This window comes from Gekko japonicus, unplaced genomic scaffold (genome assembly GCF_001447785.1).
Source record: "Gekko japonicus isolate JY-2015 unplaced genomic scaffold, Gekko_japonicus_V1.1 scaffold1755, whole genome shotgun sequence".
NCBI classification, from domain to species: domain Eukaryota; kingdom Metazoa; phylum Chordata; class Lepidosauria; order Squamata; family Gekkonidae; genus Gekko; species Gekko japonicus.
In genome coordinates, this window is record NW_015166474.1 from 38172 (window position 1) to 55002 (window position 16831).

Consider the following 16831-nt stretch of genomic DNA (forward strand, 5'->3'; position numbering starts at 1 on the left):
GGGCAGGCAACTGGCAATGCAAGTGTGAATCGCTCTGTTCCCTCACATTCTCCAGACCTGGCCCCATGAAAACCCTGTTTGCCCCACTGTACTGTACACCGTTAGCATCTCTGCCCTGCAGGACACATCACCTCGATCCTGCTAAAATTAGTTGTCCCCAAGCCCGTATGATGTACACGGACTTTCCATTAATCCTCACTAACCTGTCCTTCATTCAGTCTAGAAAAAAAGCAAGATAATAAACACTTTAAGATTTTTAAAAACTCAAAACAAGCCCCCGCTAACCTAAGTTGCATGTTTACCACTAAGAACGATTCTAGTCCTATGTTTTGTCTGGAAAGAAAACATTTGATTTTGCAAACACTCTCTGAGTCCAAATAGGCAGTGACCGAGCAGAAAATAACATATGCAAATATGGCACAAGTAGGCAAAAGATGGAAGAACTGTCTCAGCCTGGATATAGAGTCGTGCCATGTTCACAAACAGGTGAGGTTGCAAACTGGCATGTTCATGTATCTGTCTCCAGATGCAAAGCTGCCGAATAGCAGAGCATGCCGTGGCCTTGATAGCAGACTATTTTCTAAACACTTGCATGATTGTTACAAAACATCCGCTAGGAAGGATAATTTGTCACATTTGCAAGTATGTGTGTGGGGGGGTTTGAAGGAAAACCCCCCATATTTGCTTACTGCAAATGCTTATTCCCTCCCCCCATTTTTTTGCAACTGACAGCATGGGCCGCATGGGGAGAACGGCACCTTTGCTTGCAAGTTTGAACCGTGTGCAAATTGCCCCACCTTTTATTGACACACTAGAACGCTCGAAAACGGGGAGGCCTGAAATACCGCAAACCCAGACATGCAAGACTGGCAGGAAATAGAAGACCGTCAAGTGCCATTTCCCCACTGCCAGGCCCCCAATTCTAGGCGGGATGCTCAACACCTTTGTGTGTGTTCTGCTCACACGGACTTCTTGCCCTGGCCAGGGAACATCCCAAGCAAAGGGCACCGCTCACCAAGAAGCCGGTCCAGCTGATGGCACCAGATATTTGCATGCAAACTTTCCAAACACGCATAGGTCGACTGTGCAAAGACGAGTAACACGTGCGATGAAATGGAAGGGGAGGGAGCAGACACGAGGAACGACAGGACACGACCCGCACCCCGGCTAACCCTCGCATGCCTTGCGTGGGAACGATCAACAAGAAAAGGCTGCATTCAGTCCTTTCTTTTCAACACAACTGAAGCACATGCAGACTTCCAGAGGAGGAGGAGGAAAAGATTGACTCTAGGTGCTAACTAGACGCAAATGCTGGAAGAGTCATGGAAGGATCCTTCTAGCATATCTTTTTTAAAAATAATAACAGATGTGGAGGCCAGATTTGGGTCAGGGCTGGGTAGGGAAGAGGAGGCGGTTAACACTTCTACTCCCACATTGTTTCCTCAACTGGAATTCGCCCTCGCCCTATTATTACTCGGGTTGTCAAGCCAAGCTTGCCAAACATGGCAACCAGTGGGAGTGGAGGGGGTGGGGGCATGGTGTTAGGGTGGCACTAGGACAAGTACAATGACGTCACTTCTGAGTACTATGCAGAAGTGACAACGGCAGGGCTATTTTGGGGCAGGAACGCACAGGAACGGAGTTCCGGCTGGCTCCTGAGTTGGCCACACCCAGCAGGAACTAATTAGCATAATAGGCCACACCCAACAGCAGGAACTCATTAGGATTGGCTACATTAGGGGTGTGTGGCCTAACATGCAAAGGAGTCCCTGCTACAAAAAAGGCCCTGGGTTTTGACAACAAACAAGGTAAACAGAATAAGAAGCAAAAGGTGGGTGTGGCTGGATGACAACACTTCTGGTAACATGGGGGTGCGGTCTAATGTGCTAATGAGCTGTGCTGTCAGGGGTGTGGCCCAATATGCTAATGAGTTCCTGCTGGGCTTTTTCTACAAAAAGAGCCCTGGACAGCGGGTAGCTCTAGGAATAGCCAGAGACTACCTTTGGTCACTTCCATTTTGTACCTGGAAGTGATGGCACCATGCTTGCAACGCCAGTGAGTGTTGATATATATTTTTAAAATTAATTTACCCCCTGCCACCTCTCTAAGCAGTGGTGGGCAAAAGGAACTTGAGGTGGGGGATCCCCTGCAATGACCGGGGGCTTGGCAGCAGTGTTCCCTCTAAGCTGAGTTCGTGTGAGCTAGCTCACAGTTTTTTAGTCTCCAGCTCACACATTGTTTTCACTCAGGAAGGGATGGCTCCAGAGCAAAGTAAGGTATGCAGTAGCCCAATCGCTCCCTCACAACTTTAATGCCGGTAGCTCACCAAGTAGAATTTTTGCTCACAGGACTCCACAGCTTAGAGGGAGCCTTGCTTGGCAGTCCTGGTTATTATCCCAGAAAGAAGAAAATATGACAATCCCCCCCCCTGCAAGGCTAATAATGGCATGGTGGGGACAAGGGGGAGGGGAGTCGGTTCTGATTAGTGAAACTATGCAGGGTTGTCCTCTCCTTCCCTCCCCCATGTGGACCCCTGCACACCAAGAAGATCCATCATAGCTTTTTGGAGCATCTGCCTAGCTAGGCCCTTAGAGCCAGTGTACAGATTGTATGCAAAGGTTGGGGGGGGGATTTATGCAAGAGAGGGGAGGGACCGGGGAAAGGGAATGTGTGAATCTGCAGCCAACTCTGAACCCTGAATCATATTCAAGGGCCATTCTGGGGACAAGCATTGAGAAGCCCCCGGAAAGATAGGAAACAAACAAGAAAACCCCTGGATCCTCTGTTCAAAACAGAGGCTCCCAAAGGCTCAGACTTTGCAGACTCAAGTTGAATTATTTTATTCTGGGGGCCAAATTAGGTGTTATTGGGCGGGTTGTATCTGGGTTTCTCCAACTGAACTCATCTTCCCTGCAATCATACAGTAGCTACAGTGAATGTCATTTTGAAGATCAGAGGGAGCTGTTCCAAAGTTATGTAAGTAACTCCCTGCTGGGGGCTGTTTCAGCTTCTAAAAATGGTCTGGGGAGGAGGTAGAAGTCTCCCCCCCACCCATGCCACAGTTCCAAGCAGAAAAGCACTCCCTCTGATCTTTAAATCGATAATCCCTGTAGCTTCTGTGTAACTGCAGGGAACATCAGTCGGGTCACCGAAACCCAGATACAACTCGCCAAAAAAGTAATGTCTCGTTTGGCCCTGCATCCATTAAGCTGGTTAAATAAGCACTAGGATTTCACAATCTGTATTTTTAAACTGGGTCTTGCAAATGTCTGGATGATTTTAGCCTGCTGTATTAATGATTGGTAGGCATTTATATCTGTGTAATTCTTGATTTACCCCTTTGTTTCGTTTTCTGTGAAGAGCAGGGTGCCAATCTGACAGAATAACTGAAGCTAAGAACACTGCAGGCGGAGTCTGGAACAGGCGGAACCAGATTCCAAATGATACTCAGCAGATCGCCTTTGCTTGTGGCAAGTTCTCAACCTCCTTTACCTCACAAATTTGGTGTGAGGATACAATAAGGCAAGATTTCTGCCGTGACACGAACAGGTTGCTGATGTGTAACTACTGGTCTTCCAGTGGCCACCTGTTCTTTTGACCCTCCCATCTTTCCCAAAACAGATATTGTTCTAAAACAGATGTTCTAAAACCAGATACCCCCATCCCTGTATCTCCTGCTTAATAAACGGATGTTGTTTTGAACATCTGCACCTACATTGTATGAACCTGAGAGCAGGAAAGTGAGGGAGTACGCAAGTTCTGATCTACACAAGAGAACATCACATAGTGCACCTTTAAATTTGGAAGGAATTTAGTAGCACAGCAGGACTTCTTCCCTTCGAGCATGTGCGGTCTAATCCGCCTCTCAGAGAGGGAGAGGACTTTTGGCCTAAATTCCAGTGCCGAACTTTCAGAATCGAAGCCAATCATTCGTGATACACGGAGACCACGAAAAAGTAACCCAAGGCATATACATCATTTTTCACATGGGTTCAAAATCACCTGAATCTAAACAACATCTTATCTTTATACGGGGATTTTCACCCACCAAGTTGTACATCTGTACATTTATGCATGACACCAGGGGTCATTTTGTAGAAAAAGAGGTGCAGGAGCTCATTAGCATAACTTATTTGCATATGCCACACCCCCTGACATCACCAGAAGTGTGTCAGAAGGCAACACCCACCGCTCAGGCTCCACTGGACTGTTTTGGATTGCTAGCTATTGGGGGGGGGGGAATGTGCAGATCTCGCAGAGGAGGGAGAGCTTGTACCTGAATAAATACTTGGTCTTAAAGGTGCCACTGGATTGTTTTGGACCGGGGGGCCGGGGGGAGCTCTGCAACTTACCTGGCTGCTTCTTGCTCTGACTGAGGGCTGCTGGGAACAGGGGGTGGGGCTTGTTGCATGTGCCCACCCCCTGGGCTCTTTACTGCCGGAGCTCCGCTCCTGTGCGCTCCTGCAGGAAATGACCCCTGACGACACCCATATGGTGTCTTGTGTGAATGTTCCCAGGGGCCAGGACCCTTAGGACGGGGTTCCTAAAGTGCCATTTCATCACTGCTACAGCAGCAATTCTGACAGAATGGCATTTCCCTTTGCAAAGGAGGTGAGGGCTGTTTTTGCCAGTTCTGACTGCGCACTCCCCCTTTCTCTCCTCAGACTGTCCCAGGAAATTCACTGGCCCCTCAGTTGCACAGTTTCAAGAGTCACAGAAAGCTGATGTGGGGAAAGTTGCCCTGTTGAGGCATGACTTGGCTTGCACCGCTGAGGATCCAAGCCACCGAGTGCATGTGGACACTGAGAAGGGGTGGCTGAGTGGCAGAGCATCTGCTTTGCACACAGACAGTCCCAGGTTCAATCCCTGGCATCTCCGGTTGAAAAGGAACAGGCTGTAGGTGATAGGGTTGCCAACCCCCCCGGTTTGCCAGGGGTCCCCCGTTTTGGGGGGGTTCTACCCGCCACCGGCCAGATGGCCGGCGGGGGAAGCCCCACCCCCAGTACCCACAGCCACCCATCTCTCTCCCTTTAAGTGTGTGCAACCCGTGTTTCATCCCAAGCGCGAACTCCGCAAGCTTGCAGGGAAATGCCAGCTTCGTTCTTAAAAGGGAAACGCAGCTGCTCTTAAAGGGGAAACGCCGGCTGCTGGCTACTTTAAGTGCAGGGAACTGCCGTTTCTGGAGATCCAGCGCACAGGCGGGTGGGTGGGGCGGCAGACATCCCCAACGTGACATCATCACGTTGGGGATGCCCCACTCCCTCCAGGAACGCCCCCTAAGTCCCCCGCTGGGGGTGGAAGATGGACTTGGCAACCCTAGTAGGTGACGTGAATGACTTCTGCCTGAGACCCTGGAAAGCTGCCGCCAGTCTGAGCAGCCAATACGGATCCGGATGGACTGATGGTCCGATTCGGTATAAGGCGTGTTGTAACCAGAACTGAATGTGTATACACTAAACATATTAAAAGGGTTTATTGTTAACTAATTACAAAGGAACAGGCCATATTGTCATTGACGATGTTGTTAAGAAGGCTTGATGGTATTCCACACTCTAACTGATTCTACAGATGTGGTACTAACTAATAATTACGGTAGTAATTATTGTATAACCTTGTGTGTAGAATAGCCAGGAGATCTAGCGATCATCTGGCAGCCATCTTTGCGTTATGCACCACTAAATGGTGAGCTAGAGCTAGAACTGGCTGCCAGACAATTGTAGGATCTCCTGGCTACACTACACACACGGAACATCCTCTGTTTGTGGTATTAACTGAATTTACTGAACGGATCATATTCTTTCGGATTGCCCCCGAATTTTCAGATTGGAGCACTGGATTGGTTTTCCCCCCTTGCTTAAAGAAGGACTCTATCTCTCTAGAAGCTAAGTCTTCTTCGTTACTAAGAGATGAAGACAAACAGGTAACTTTGTGTGTGGCTAAATTCTGGGTGGCTGTAGTACAATCCCACTGTAACTCAGGTAGCAAACATAGGCTTCCTTTTTAGCATGTGATGTTTCACGACTTACGACTTCTGTCATGAAAACACTAATGAAGAAGAAGAACAGGGCAGGAAAAGGGAAGCTCCAGTTCTGCTACACAGAACGAGACTTTTGCGGCTGGCCCGGGTGTGAAGGCGCCTCTCCCCCCCATCCCAAAACGGCCTTGTTCCCTTCATCTCGGATTGCGGCCCTATTTGAAGCCAGGGAGCTTGGCAGATTTCTCTTGATGCACTTCGTAAACGAGGGACAATTGTCTGACAGATGTCACCTCCACCTGAAATCAGCTTGAAAACCGCTGCAAGACAAGGCATGCAGCGGGAGTAGCTTTGAACAAATTCCACCAGGGAGTCAGTCCATGGGCGTCAGTCCATGCTAAAACGAAGACAATTTTTGTTGGGGAGAGGAGGAGGGTGAGGATATCTTGCTTTTGCAACACTCAACATTGTCAACTGTTTCACTTGCAGCCTGGGATGAAAATGACAATGACGACAAAATTATAACAGATGAATGAATGAACGAACAAACAAACAAACAAACAATGGCCTTCATCACATGCTGTTCATAGACAGGTGGGCTTTGATGATGGGTCTTGTGGGGGTTTTTCAAATTGAATCTTACCCTCATCCCTTCAAATCGTGACAGTGCTCTTAAGGGTCTCAGAGCTCTGAGGGTCCTAAGGGATTTAATGGGACCCATTTCCGAGTATCCAAGTGTACTAGCTATGAGGCTTACTAATGACACCTGAATGGAGACACAAAAGAGGAGAAGTCCAAACTATTAGCACAAATCCAACCAGTGGGCTTTTCTTCTCTGGCTTTCTTGCCTGGAAAGAGAAATCTGGTTAATGAATAGATGAAGGAAGAACCTAAATGGTGGGAGGAAGTGATATTATTAATTCAGCATGCAGGCATATAAAAATCTTTTCCCCAGAAACAGTTTGGGACATAGAACCATTGATTTCCATATTCAAGATGGCGCCACGAGATGTAGAAATCATTAACCAATGCGCGCTCCCTGGCTGGTATCTTCACCATGTTCTGTTGTCTTCTTTCCTCAAGGTGACCACATGGCGCTCTGACAGGCATCAAAAGGCTCTGACAGGCAGTAAAGGAAAAGAAAAGTCTGTCTGTTAATGACTTAGGGTTTTTCTCTCTCTCTTTCTCTCTCTTTTTGCAACTGAACAGAAGCAGCAGAGACGTGGGTGCTTCTCCCCTTATTAAATTATGCGAACACTGTAATTTTGTGCTCTCGAGATGGATCGCTCGTAGGTTTTGCAAGATCCAACCGTTTATTATGACCCTTTTTTTAGAGCGTTGCCAATGCCAACTAAATTGTCACTCAAAATGTATTTCCACAATATCCTGTTCCCCTCGCAGACACACTGTCATTGGATATGTTTACTATGGTCGTCCTTCTGAAATGGGCCTGCACAACTGGTGGCCCACCAAGCCAGACACAGATAACTAGCCATGTATTGAGACCTGCCAGGTGCTTGTCACACACACACATACATCCTGTTTTTGCACACCCCAGTAAGTTTAAGAGCAGCTGAACTCGAGTCCGGTAGCACCGTAGAGACCAACAAAATTCTCGGGACAGAAGTTTTCAAGAGTCAAAGCTCCCTTTGTCCAATACCGGAAGGGACCTTTGACTCTCAAAAGCTTCTACCCTGAAAATCCCATTGGTCTCCGAGGTGCGACTGGACTCGAACCCAAGATGTTCTACTGCAGACCAACATGGCTATCCTCTGAAGCAATACATAGCTGGTGAGCTTTGCTTGGCTTGGCGAATCACAGTTTGTGCGGGTCCATTCTGAAGGACTACGAAGAAAGGCTAACTGGACCGATGACGGCTAGCCACGGAGACCACCATGTGCCACCATAAGGAAAGGCTTGAGGGCATATATGCTGCAAGAAAAAGAGAGAGGGTTTCGTTACTTCAGGGGCAAGCCACACTCCATAGACACTGAAAGACAACCCTTACCCTTATGCTCTCAAATCGGGATAAGGCTCGGAGGGGCCTCAGGGCTCTCAGCGTCCTGAGAGATTTCATAGCGGCCACGTGGTCAAAACCGAAAAGTGTTGCTATCAGGCAAATTACTGAAATCTGTGCAGATCGAATGGAATTTGAAATTACTGGTCAAAACGAGGAAAAACACACAGAGATAACAGCACAGTCAAGGGGGGATTCTGCCCCGTTCGGGGGCAGTGACCTTTCTCGGCAGTGAGAATGCGAGTACCGAAGGAACGTGGGTCACGCGTTTATGGCAAAGTGGCCGCTCCATCACGGTGCGCTGTGCGACCGAATCCTCGTTCGCAAATGTGCGAAAAGTGGGAAGTGCATTGGAACAACGATGTCAACAGGGTTGCTTGTACGCAAAGTAACCCCGCGGCTCCCATGTGTTCGCCTTTCATTCTCACTGCCACGAAACAGTTATTTGGGCCCTAGTTTCCCCCCCACCCACGCATGTTGAGCGCCGCCGTAGTCAAGCAATGCTAGGTTGTCTGACAAGCATCTAAGGCATGATTGACTAATGAATTCAGCCAGCAAAAAAGAAAATCTAGCTCGTCTCACCACCAGTGGGGGCTCTTTTTGTACCAGGTACTCATTTGCATATTAGGCCACACACCCCTAATGTAGCCAATCCTCCAAGAGCTTACAGTAGCTCCTGTAAGAAGAGCTCTGTAAGCTCTTGGAGATTTGGCTACATTAGGGGTGTGTGGCCTAATATGCAAAGGAGTTCCTGCTACAAAAAGAGCCCGGCGGGGGGCGGGGGACTAACCTTCAGATAACCCAAATCCCCCTCATTCCCACAGCAGAAATCAAACTCTATTAGGGAGAAAATGGTTGTCTGAATGCACCCTCAGGCATTGCAGCTAGAATTCTGAATGACCATTGAATGACAAAGAAAGCTAATCTCCCCCCGCCCCATGATTAACGTCACTCTAGATTCCCAGTGATCTTTTTCATTCATTTTTCTTTCCACGTGTCATCATCACTGGAACCTTTTCATTTTGCACATTTTTATTTGTCGATGCTTCCAGTTGGTTTTCTTGCTTTTCCAGGATTCAAATGTTACCTTATGCCATGGGTGCATTAAATCCCATCAGTATGCAATTGATGCAATTATACTGGTGAAAAATGGAGACATTTAATGGAAGATATTTGATGTGAAAAAAACTGGAAATGGTGTAAAAAATAAAGGGTTGCATCCAGTCTAAGGGAGCTGCGGTGGCTCAAGTGGTTAAGACGCTGAACTGCAGGCTGTGGAAGGTCAGTAGTTCAGCAGTTCGACTGAGTTGCCGCATGACGGAGTGAGCTCCCGTCTCTAGTTCCAGCTCCTGCCAACCTAGCAGCTCGAAAGCAAGAAATTGCAAGTAGATAAATAGGTACCACTTCGGTGGGAAGGTCACAGCGTTCCGTGCGCCTTGGTGTTTAGTTACGCCGGCCACATGACCACGGAAACGTCTTCGGACAGCGCTGGCTCTTCGGCTTTGAAACGGAGATGAGCACCGCAACCCTGGAGTCGGACTCGACTGGCTTTCGAGCAAGGGAACCTTTACCTTTATCCAGTCTAGATTGGCAATTTCCAAGGATCCCCCATCCCCCTGCGGATCCCCCTCCTGTCATTGCTTGGGATGTCCTATCCCCCAGAAGCAGCCTTTTGGGGAAGTCAATGAGCTGCAGGAGGAAGGGGAGGCAGGGAAGTTCCATTCTGCCATTGGAAATTTTTGTCTGGATCTAACATAGGTTTGATTTGCATGGGGACAAAACTAAAAATGAAATAAGATAAAGGTAAAGGTTTCCCTTGCTCGAAAGCTAGTCAAATCCGACTGTAGGGGGCAGTGCTCATCTCCGTCGCCAAGCCGAAGAGCCAGCACTGTCCTAAGACATTTCCAAGGTCATGTGGTCGGCATGACTAAACGCCGAGGCACACGGAACGCTGTTACTTTCCCACCAAAGCGGTACCTATTTATCTACTTGCAATTCCTTGCTTTTGAACTGCCAGGTTGTCAGGAGCTGGGGCCAGAGACGGGAGCTCACTCCGTCACGTGGCACTAGGGTCTTGAACTGCCGAACTACAGACCTTCCAGTCTGCAGCTCAGCGTCTTAACCTCCGAACCACCGCGGCCCTAAAAATGAAATGGGGCTCAGGAATTCCCAAAAGGAAGCTGAGATGCTACTGAAGTTCTGAATCCCACTGTTTGAAACCCACCGAATCAGTAGGATAAGGTAGCTAGCTTTTGAGTTGCGCAGAGAACTTTGATCTGCTGGATCTTTGGAATGGGACCGTCTTCCTACAGGACTAACAAAACAACCTGGTCCTGTTAAGTTAAAACCTCTAAGGCTGCCATCTCCAGATATGGACATTCCTGGAGGTGTAGATCCTGGAGAGAGCAGGGTTTGGGGTGGGACCTCGGCAGGATATGATGCTGTTCAGACCACCCTCCAAAGCAGCAGTTTCCTCCTCTGTAGTCCAGAGATCGGCTCAATTCTGGGAGATCCCCAGGCCCCGCCTGGAGGTTGGCAACATACCTGAAACCTCAGAATGCACCACACGTGCTCAGATTTGCACCACATTAGGTGTGTATTCCGAGGATCAGGACGCAGAGTCCTGCAAAGGCTGACAACTGTTGACAAAGAACCCGCAGGAAAGCTTTCTAGCAAATACGTTGTCGAAGGCTTTCACGGCTGGAGTTCGTTAGCTGTTGTAGATTTTCCGGGTTGTATGGCCGTGGTCTTGGCATTGTAGGACCTGACGTTTCGCCAGCGGCTGCTGGCGAAACATCAGGTCCTACAATGCCAAGACCACGGCCATACAACCTGGAAAATCCACAACAGCTCATTTCTTGCAAACGCCTGAACTGTAAAACCTTCACCCCTTTCTATAATAACGTGGAGGTCCAGCTCATTCTGGAACGACACGTGAATAAATCTTACGTAGATGACCCACACGGGACAAAAGAAACGGGGAGGTTTTCAATTCAACAAGCATTGGGTGGCTGTCTTAAGTGGTCGTTTGTTATTTTGCACAGTAACATCCCTCTACATCTGTGAATCGGTCAGCTGGTCTTCCCCTCCGGACCCAAACCTATGTGGGTGTGGGAGGTACTACTTGAAAACCTAAATGGGGGGGGGGGGAGGTAGTAGGTTCTGCTTGAGGACCCTGAAACCTTCAGCAGGGAGAGAGTCACCCAAATGTCCTTTCCCAATAGCAACTGCATATGGTAATGTCTGTCTGTGCCTGTGCAGGTCTCTTCCCAAGGTTGATGGATTTCCATTCTGTATGGCTAAATGTGGGGCCTTCCACGGAGACAGAGCAAGATGGGTAGCTGTGTTAGTCTGTCTGTCGCAGCAGCAAAGAGAAAGAGTCCAGTAGCACCTTCAAAATTAACAATTTGTGGCAGGGGACGAGCCAGTTTGGTGTAGTGGTTAAGCGCGCAGACTCTAATCTGGGAGAACCGGGTTTGATTCCCCACTCCTCCACTTGCACCTGGCTGGATGACCTTGGGTAAGCCGTAGTTCTGATAAGAGCTGTTCTTGAAAAAGAGCAGTTTCTGTCAAAGCTCTCTCAGCCCCACCTATTTCACAGGGTGTCTGTTGTGGGGAGGGGAAGGGAAAGGAGTTTGTAAAGTGCTCTGAGACTCCAAGTGAAGGGTGGGGCATAAATCCAATCTCCTCCTCCTCCTCCTCCTCTTCTTCGAATCATTGCTCACTTCTTCAGATAAAGGTGGAATGTGAGACCATCGCCCAGCCACAAATTTGGTTCCTCTTTAAGGTGCTGCTGGACTCTCGCTCTTTCTACTGCTACAGACAGACAAACAGGGCTACACGTCTTGACCTATTTGCATATGAGAAGATCACTGCTATAGCAAGCTGTCAGTGTCTGTGTGACATCAGCAACTGCTATTATGCTAATCCCCGCTCCCTTCTCAGCCCTATTTGCATGTCTAGCAACCAAGGGCAAAGAATGCCATACTTAATGAGCCCACTCAAGAACCAAAGAAGGCATAGAGAGATGAGAATCAATCTGTACCTGCCCACCCACTCAGTTGCAATTGAGATTTATCATTATATTTCCATACACATTCCCATATTTGTTGGACATTTCACTTAGTATTTAGATATATTTCAAGGGCCCATGCACACAGGAGGACATGAAATGTAAATGCACCGGGTAATCTAAAACAGAGAAATGCTAATTGATGAACCCTGGTGGGACACTGGTCCCCCCCCCATGCTCAGCACCAGGGTTCCCACTAAGCTGAGTCAGTGTGAGCTAGCTCAGTTTTTTAGCCTCCGGCTCATACATTTTTTTTTTGTATTAGCTCAGGAAGGATGGCTCCAGAGCAAACTAATTGATGCAGTAGCCAAATCGCTCGCTCGCAACCTTCATGCCAGTCGCTCACAAAGCAGAATTTTTGCTCACGAGACTCCACAGCTTAGAGGGGGAACTGCTCAGCAACCCAAGGAATCGCAGCAGCTTGGACTAAGAAGCCAGCGAGAACTGCAAAGAAATGCACAGGGGACATGAGAATGGAGTGTGTGAAAAGACTTTTGTCAGGGCCAGTTCCGGATTTTGGGACACCCCCCCCGGGGCAGACAGTCCCGAGGGCCCCCCTCCTCTCCTCTGCCTTCCACTGGGCACTCGTGCCCTCTCACCCACATGCACTCCTACCTGCTTGTGTGTCCTTCCCATCTCTGCTCACGAGCACTCCCACTCTCAGCCCCGTAGCTAGGGAATTTTGGGGGAGGGGGCCTGCCAGCTAATTAAATGAAAGCATAGTGCAGGTGGTAAGCTGGAGCACCTTAGGGGCAGTCCGGGAGGGAGGGGGCCCAGAAGGGACACTAGGGGGCTGGGCCCCGTGGGCCCCATATTAGCTATGGGCCAGCCCACTCTCCACGCTCACAGCTGCCTGCAGCCCGTTCCCCAGTGGCACCGGGCAGTCTGTGCAGCATAGAGCATGAGTGGTGTGCTGCCAGTATGTAAGTGGGCAGGAGGGCAGCCACGGGCCCTGCCAGAAACCCTGGGCCCCGGCAGCTGACCTCCCTGAGTGTACACGGATGCCAGCCTTGGCTTTGACTGTGCACTTTTAATATTGAGATTATAATGCCACTTCAAGCCAACAGGGAAAGGCAAGTCATAAATATCATAATTAAATAAATAGGCAGAGATTCTCTGCCCGTAAACTTGTATTTTTGTCTTCACTAAGTTTTAAACTAATTCCAGTTGTGTCAAGTTGAATTGCCCTGACATGGAGAGCCCAGGCGAGCCAGATCTCATCCAGACCTCTTGCCAAGTTTTTTTCCCAGGGTGGGGGGTATTTAAATTTTTAAGGGGGCAGTTAAGTTACAGTCAATTAAATTTATTTGAATGCCTGTCTTTAAAGACTGTTTCTAACCCTTCCTTTCAAGGGACAGCACAACAAACACATCAGTTCCTAGGGGGGAAAACAGCTCAGAGGGCATTTAAATGAGCCTAATTTGCATGTTTCCCAAAGGCTCATGGGAATGCTTTTGAAAGACTCACCATGACCGAGGTGGTCTACAGCAGGACTGGGCTAGCAGAAAGGGGGATTGTCGGAGATGTGTTGAAGGTTCTTCTAAGCTTTCTTGCCCGGTGGAAGGGCACTCAAAAGGCTTTGAAATGACTTCTGAGCTTCTTCTTCCCAGGTCCCATGACCTACAATTCTCCCTACAATTCCACACCGGAAGGGAGAGGGAAGCCGGAGGGCAAGCCATGGTGCTGCTGCCTGCTGGGGTCTCTCCTCAAAAATAAGTTTCTACATTGGTAAAGTTAATGAGGATAAACACAAAAATGGAGCCCATTAAAAAGTCCAAAATTCTTTCTATTGATGTAAACGGATTAAACAGTCCAAATAAAAGAAGAAATTTTTTTCATCAGGCTTTAAAATTAGAAGCAGATATAACATGTTTCCAAGAAACCCATATTAAGAAAGAAGATACTAAGTATTTGTTTAACCCTAAGTTAGGTCAATCCTTTATAGCGACCAATGAAAAACAGAGTACTAATTTATGTGAAAAACTATCTAAATCCTGAATTAATTTATTCCTCGGAAGAAGGGAGAATGGTAGCCATCACAATTGTAAGACAAGGAATAGAAGTACTTATTATTAATATCTACGCACCGAATCAAAGTCAAGAAAACTTTTTTAAAGAACTAAAAAAAGTATTGGCATTAAAAGTTTATAAAAACATATGTATTATCGGTGATTTCAATGCTGTGTTTGATCCTATGGTGGATAGGAAAAAACAAGGGAGTAAAAGAACAACAGGATTGAAACTGCCAAAAATGTTCTTGCAAATGGTGGAGGAATATAATTTATTGGACGCTTGGAGATTTAGGAATATAGAGAAACAAGATTTTACCTTCTATTCAAACAGGCATAATTCATGGTCCCGTATAGATATTGCTTGGATAAGCCTTAACTTATTGGGGGACTTAGTAGAGGCCGAAATTCTACCCAAAAACCTTTGCCGATCATAATCCGATATTGTTTTCATTTAAAGAGATTAGAAGAAAAAGTAGATAGATGCTAAATACACAATTATTTAAGGATATTAAATTTGTGGAAAAAACTAAAGTGGAAATTCAAGAATTCTTTAAAATTCTTGAAAATTCTGAAAAAGAGGAAGAAAAATATTCAAATCAAGACCTAAAAAATATTGTGGAAAAATACCAAAAACATTACAAGCAAAGGAATGAAAATCCGGATTTAATTAAGAATTATCTATTAGAGAAAAATAATGTAAAACTCGATAACAGTCAGAAACATATTTTGAATGAGCCAATTACTATTTGTGAATTGGTGGAAGTAATAAAAAAAAAGAAAACCAAGAAAGCACCAGGACTGGATGGCCTACCTATAGAGTTCTACAAGGTATTTGAAGACCAGATTATACTCCCATTAAAAGAAGTTATGCAGAATACAGGAAAACTAGGCACAATACCAGAGACATGGAACCAACTGATAATAACTTTAATACCTAAACCTGATACAGAGAAAAATCAGGTAAAAAATTATAGACCCATATCGTTGTTAAATGTGGATTATAAGACATTTGCTAACATTTTAGCTAACAGACTCAAAAAAGTACTAATCCAAGTTATCCATCAGGATCAAACGGGATTTTTACCTAAAAGGTATATGAAAAATAATATTAGAACGATTATTAATGTGCTTGAATATTATGAGAATCACCCAGCTGGCTTTAATGTTTTTGGACGTAGAAAAAGCATTTGATAACCTGTCTTGGGAATTTTTAATACAAAAGTTGAATATTTGTGACAGCGGAATAAATTTTGTGACGATGATAAAAGCAATATATAAAGAACAACATGCTCAGATTCTGGTGAATGGAGATCTAACACAGAAAATTGAAATACAGAAAGGAACAAGACAGGGATGCCCTTTATCACCGTTGTTATTCATCTTTGCGCTAGAAACATTAAACGAACAAGTGAGACAGAATCAGTGCATACAAGGTCTTAAAATAAATGGACAAGAATATAGACTACTAGCATTTGCGGATGACCTCTCATTTATTCTGGAAAATCCAATACAGTCGGTTACGCATTTATTAAAAGTAATAGATGAATACGGACAAGCGGCTGGTCTAAAAATCAACCTTAAAAAACTAAATTGCTAATGAAAAATTGTACGTTGAAGATAATTAAAGAAATACAAGAGATTACAGCTATGGAAATTGTAAAAAAAGTTAAATATCTAGGCATTATTATGTCTAACAGAAATAGTAGCTTAATAGAAGATAATTACATTAGATTTTTGGAAGAAATAAAGAAAGATTTAACTAAATGGAAGGATATACATATTTCATTTATGGGAAGGATAGCTACCATTAAAATGAATATTCTTCCGAGATTTTTGTTTTTGGCTCAGAATATTCCAGTCTTAAAACGACCTCAATTTTTCTAGAACTGGATAAGATAGAAAATTTATTTGGCACCCTAAAAAACCCAGAATAAAAGTCAAAATGTTACAAGATATAAAAGAAAGAGGAGGATGTGGTCTTCCCAATTGGAACTTGTATTATCAAGTGGCCAGCCTAGGATGGATTAAAGACGGGACTGAATTGAAAAATATTAGAGGACTGACACTTGAAGGTCACGATTTAAGTATGGGCTGGCACGCTTACATTTGGTACGGGAAAGATAAGATCCACTCTAACTTTAACAATCATTTACTGAGAGGAGCATTAAATATTACTTGGAACAAGATAAAAGGAAAGTTCTACATTAAGACACCTAGGTGGGTTTCACCTCTAGAAGCCTTTGTTAAACCTTCGCTTATTACAGAATTTAATAAAGTTGGATAAAACAAATAAATTAAAAACAGAAGAGATACTTTTAGAAAAACACGACGTTAAATTAACATGGTGGGAGAACATACAGCTAAAATCTATATACTATAAAGATGCAGCTATAGGTTTTTATGATAACAAAAATCAACTGGACAAAATTTGGCTATCATCAAATGATAAAATGATTCAGAAGGTATATAAATTTTTACTAGAAGACTTTATGGCAGACGACTTGGTTAGATCCAATACGTTATCATGGATGAAAGATTTAGGTCATAGTTTTGAAATGGACGATTGGTTTAAAATTTGGAGAAAAGTATGAGAGCTACCTCATATAGACAAAACGTGTTTAAAATAATCCATAGGTGGTATTGGTCTCCGGAAAGGATTGCACAATGTTTCCCAAATTGCTCAAGGAATTGTTGGAAGTGTAAAACCAACATAGGCCCCTGCCACACGGGCAGGAAACTGCAGAGGAGAAGTGTGG

General features: G+C 45.7%; 1 protein-coding gene across 1 annotated transcript in view; it reads right to left on the minus strand.

Annotated features, from left to right (window-relative positions):
- Positions 1 to 16831, minus strand: part of LOC107111187 (sodium channel protein type 5 subunit alpha-like) — a gene marked incomplete at both ends in the record, with an annotated part of 379380 nt that overhangs the window by 37079 nt on the left and 325470 nt on the right. The window contains one exon of the mRNA XM_015412116.1: positions 6618 to 6740. Within this exon, the coding sequence (XP_015267602.1) occupies positions 6618 to 6740 (123 nt within the window). The remainder of the gene's footprint in view (positions 1 to 6617; positions 6741 to 16831) is intronic.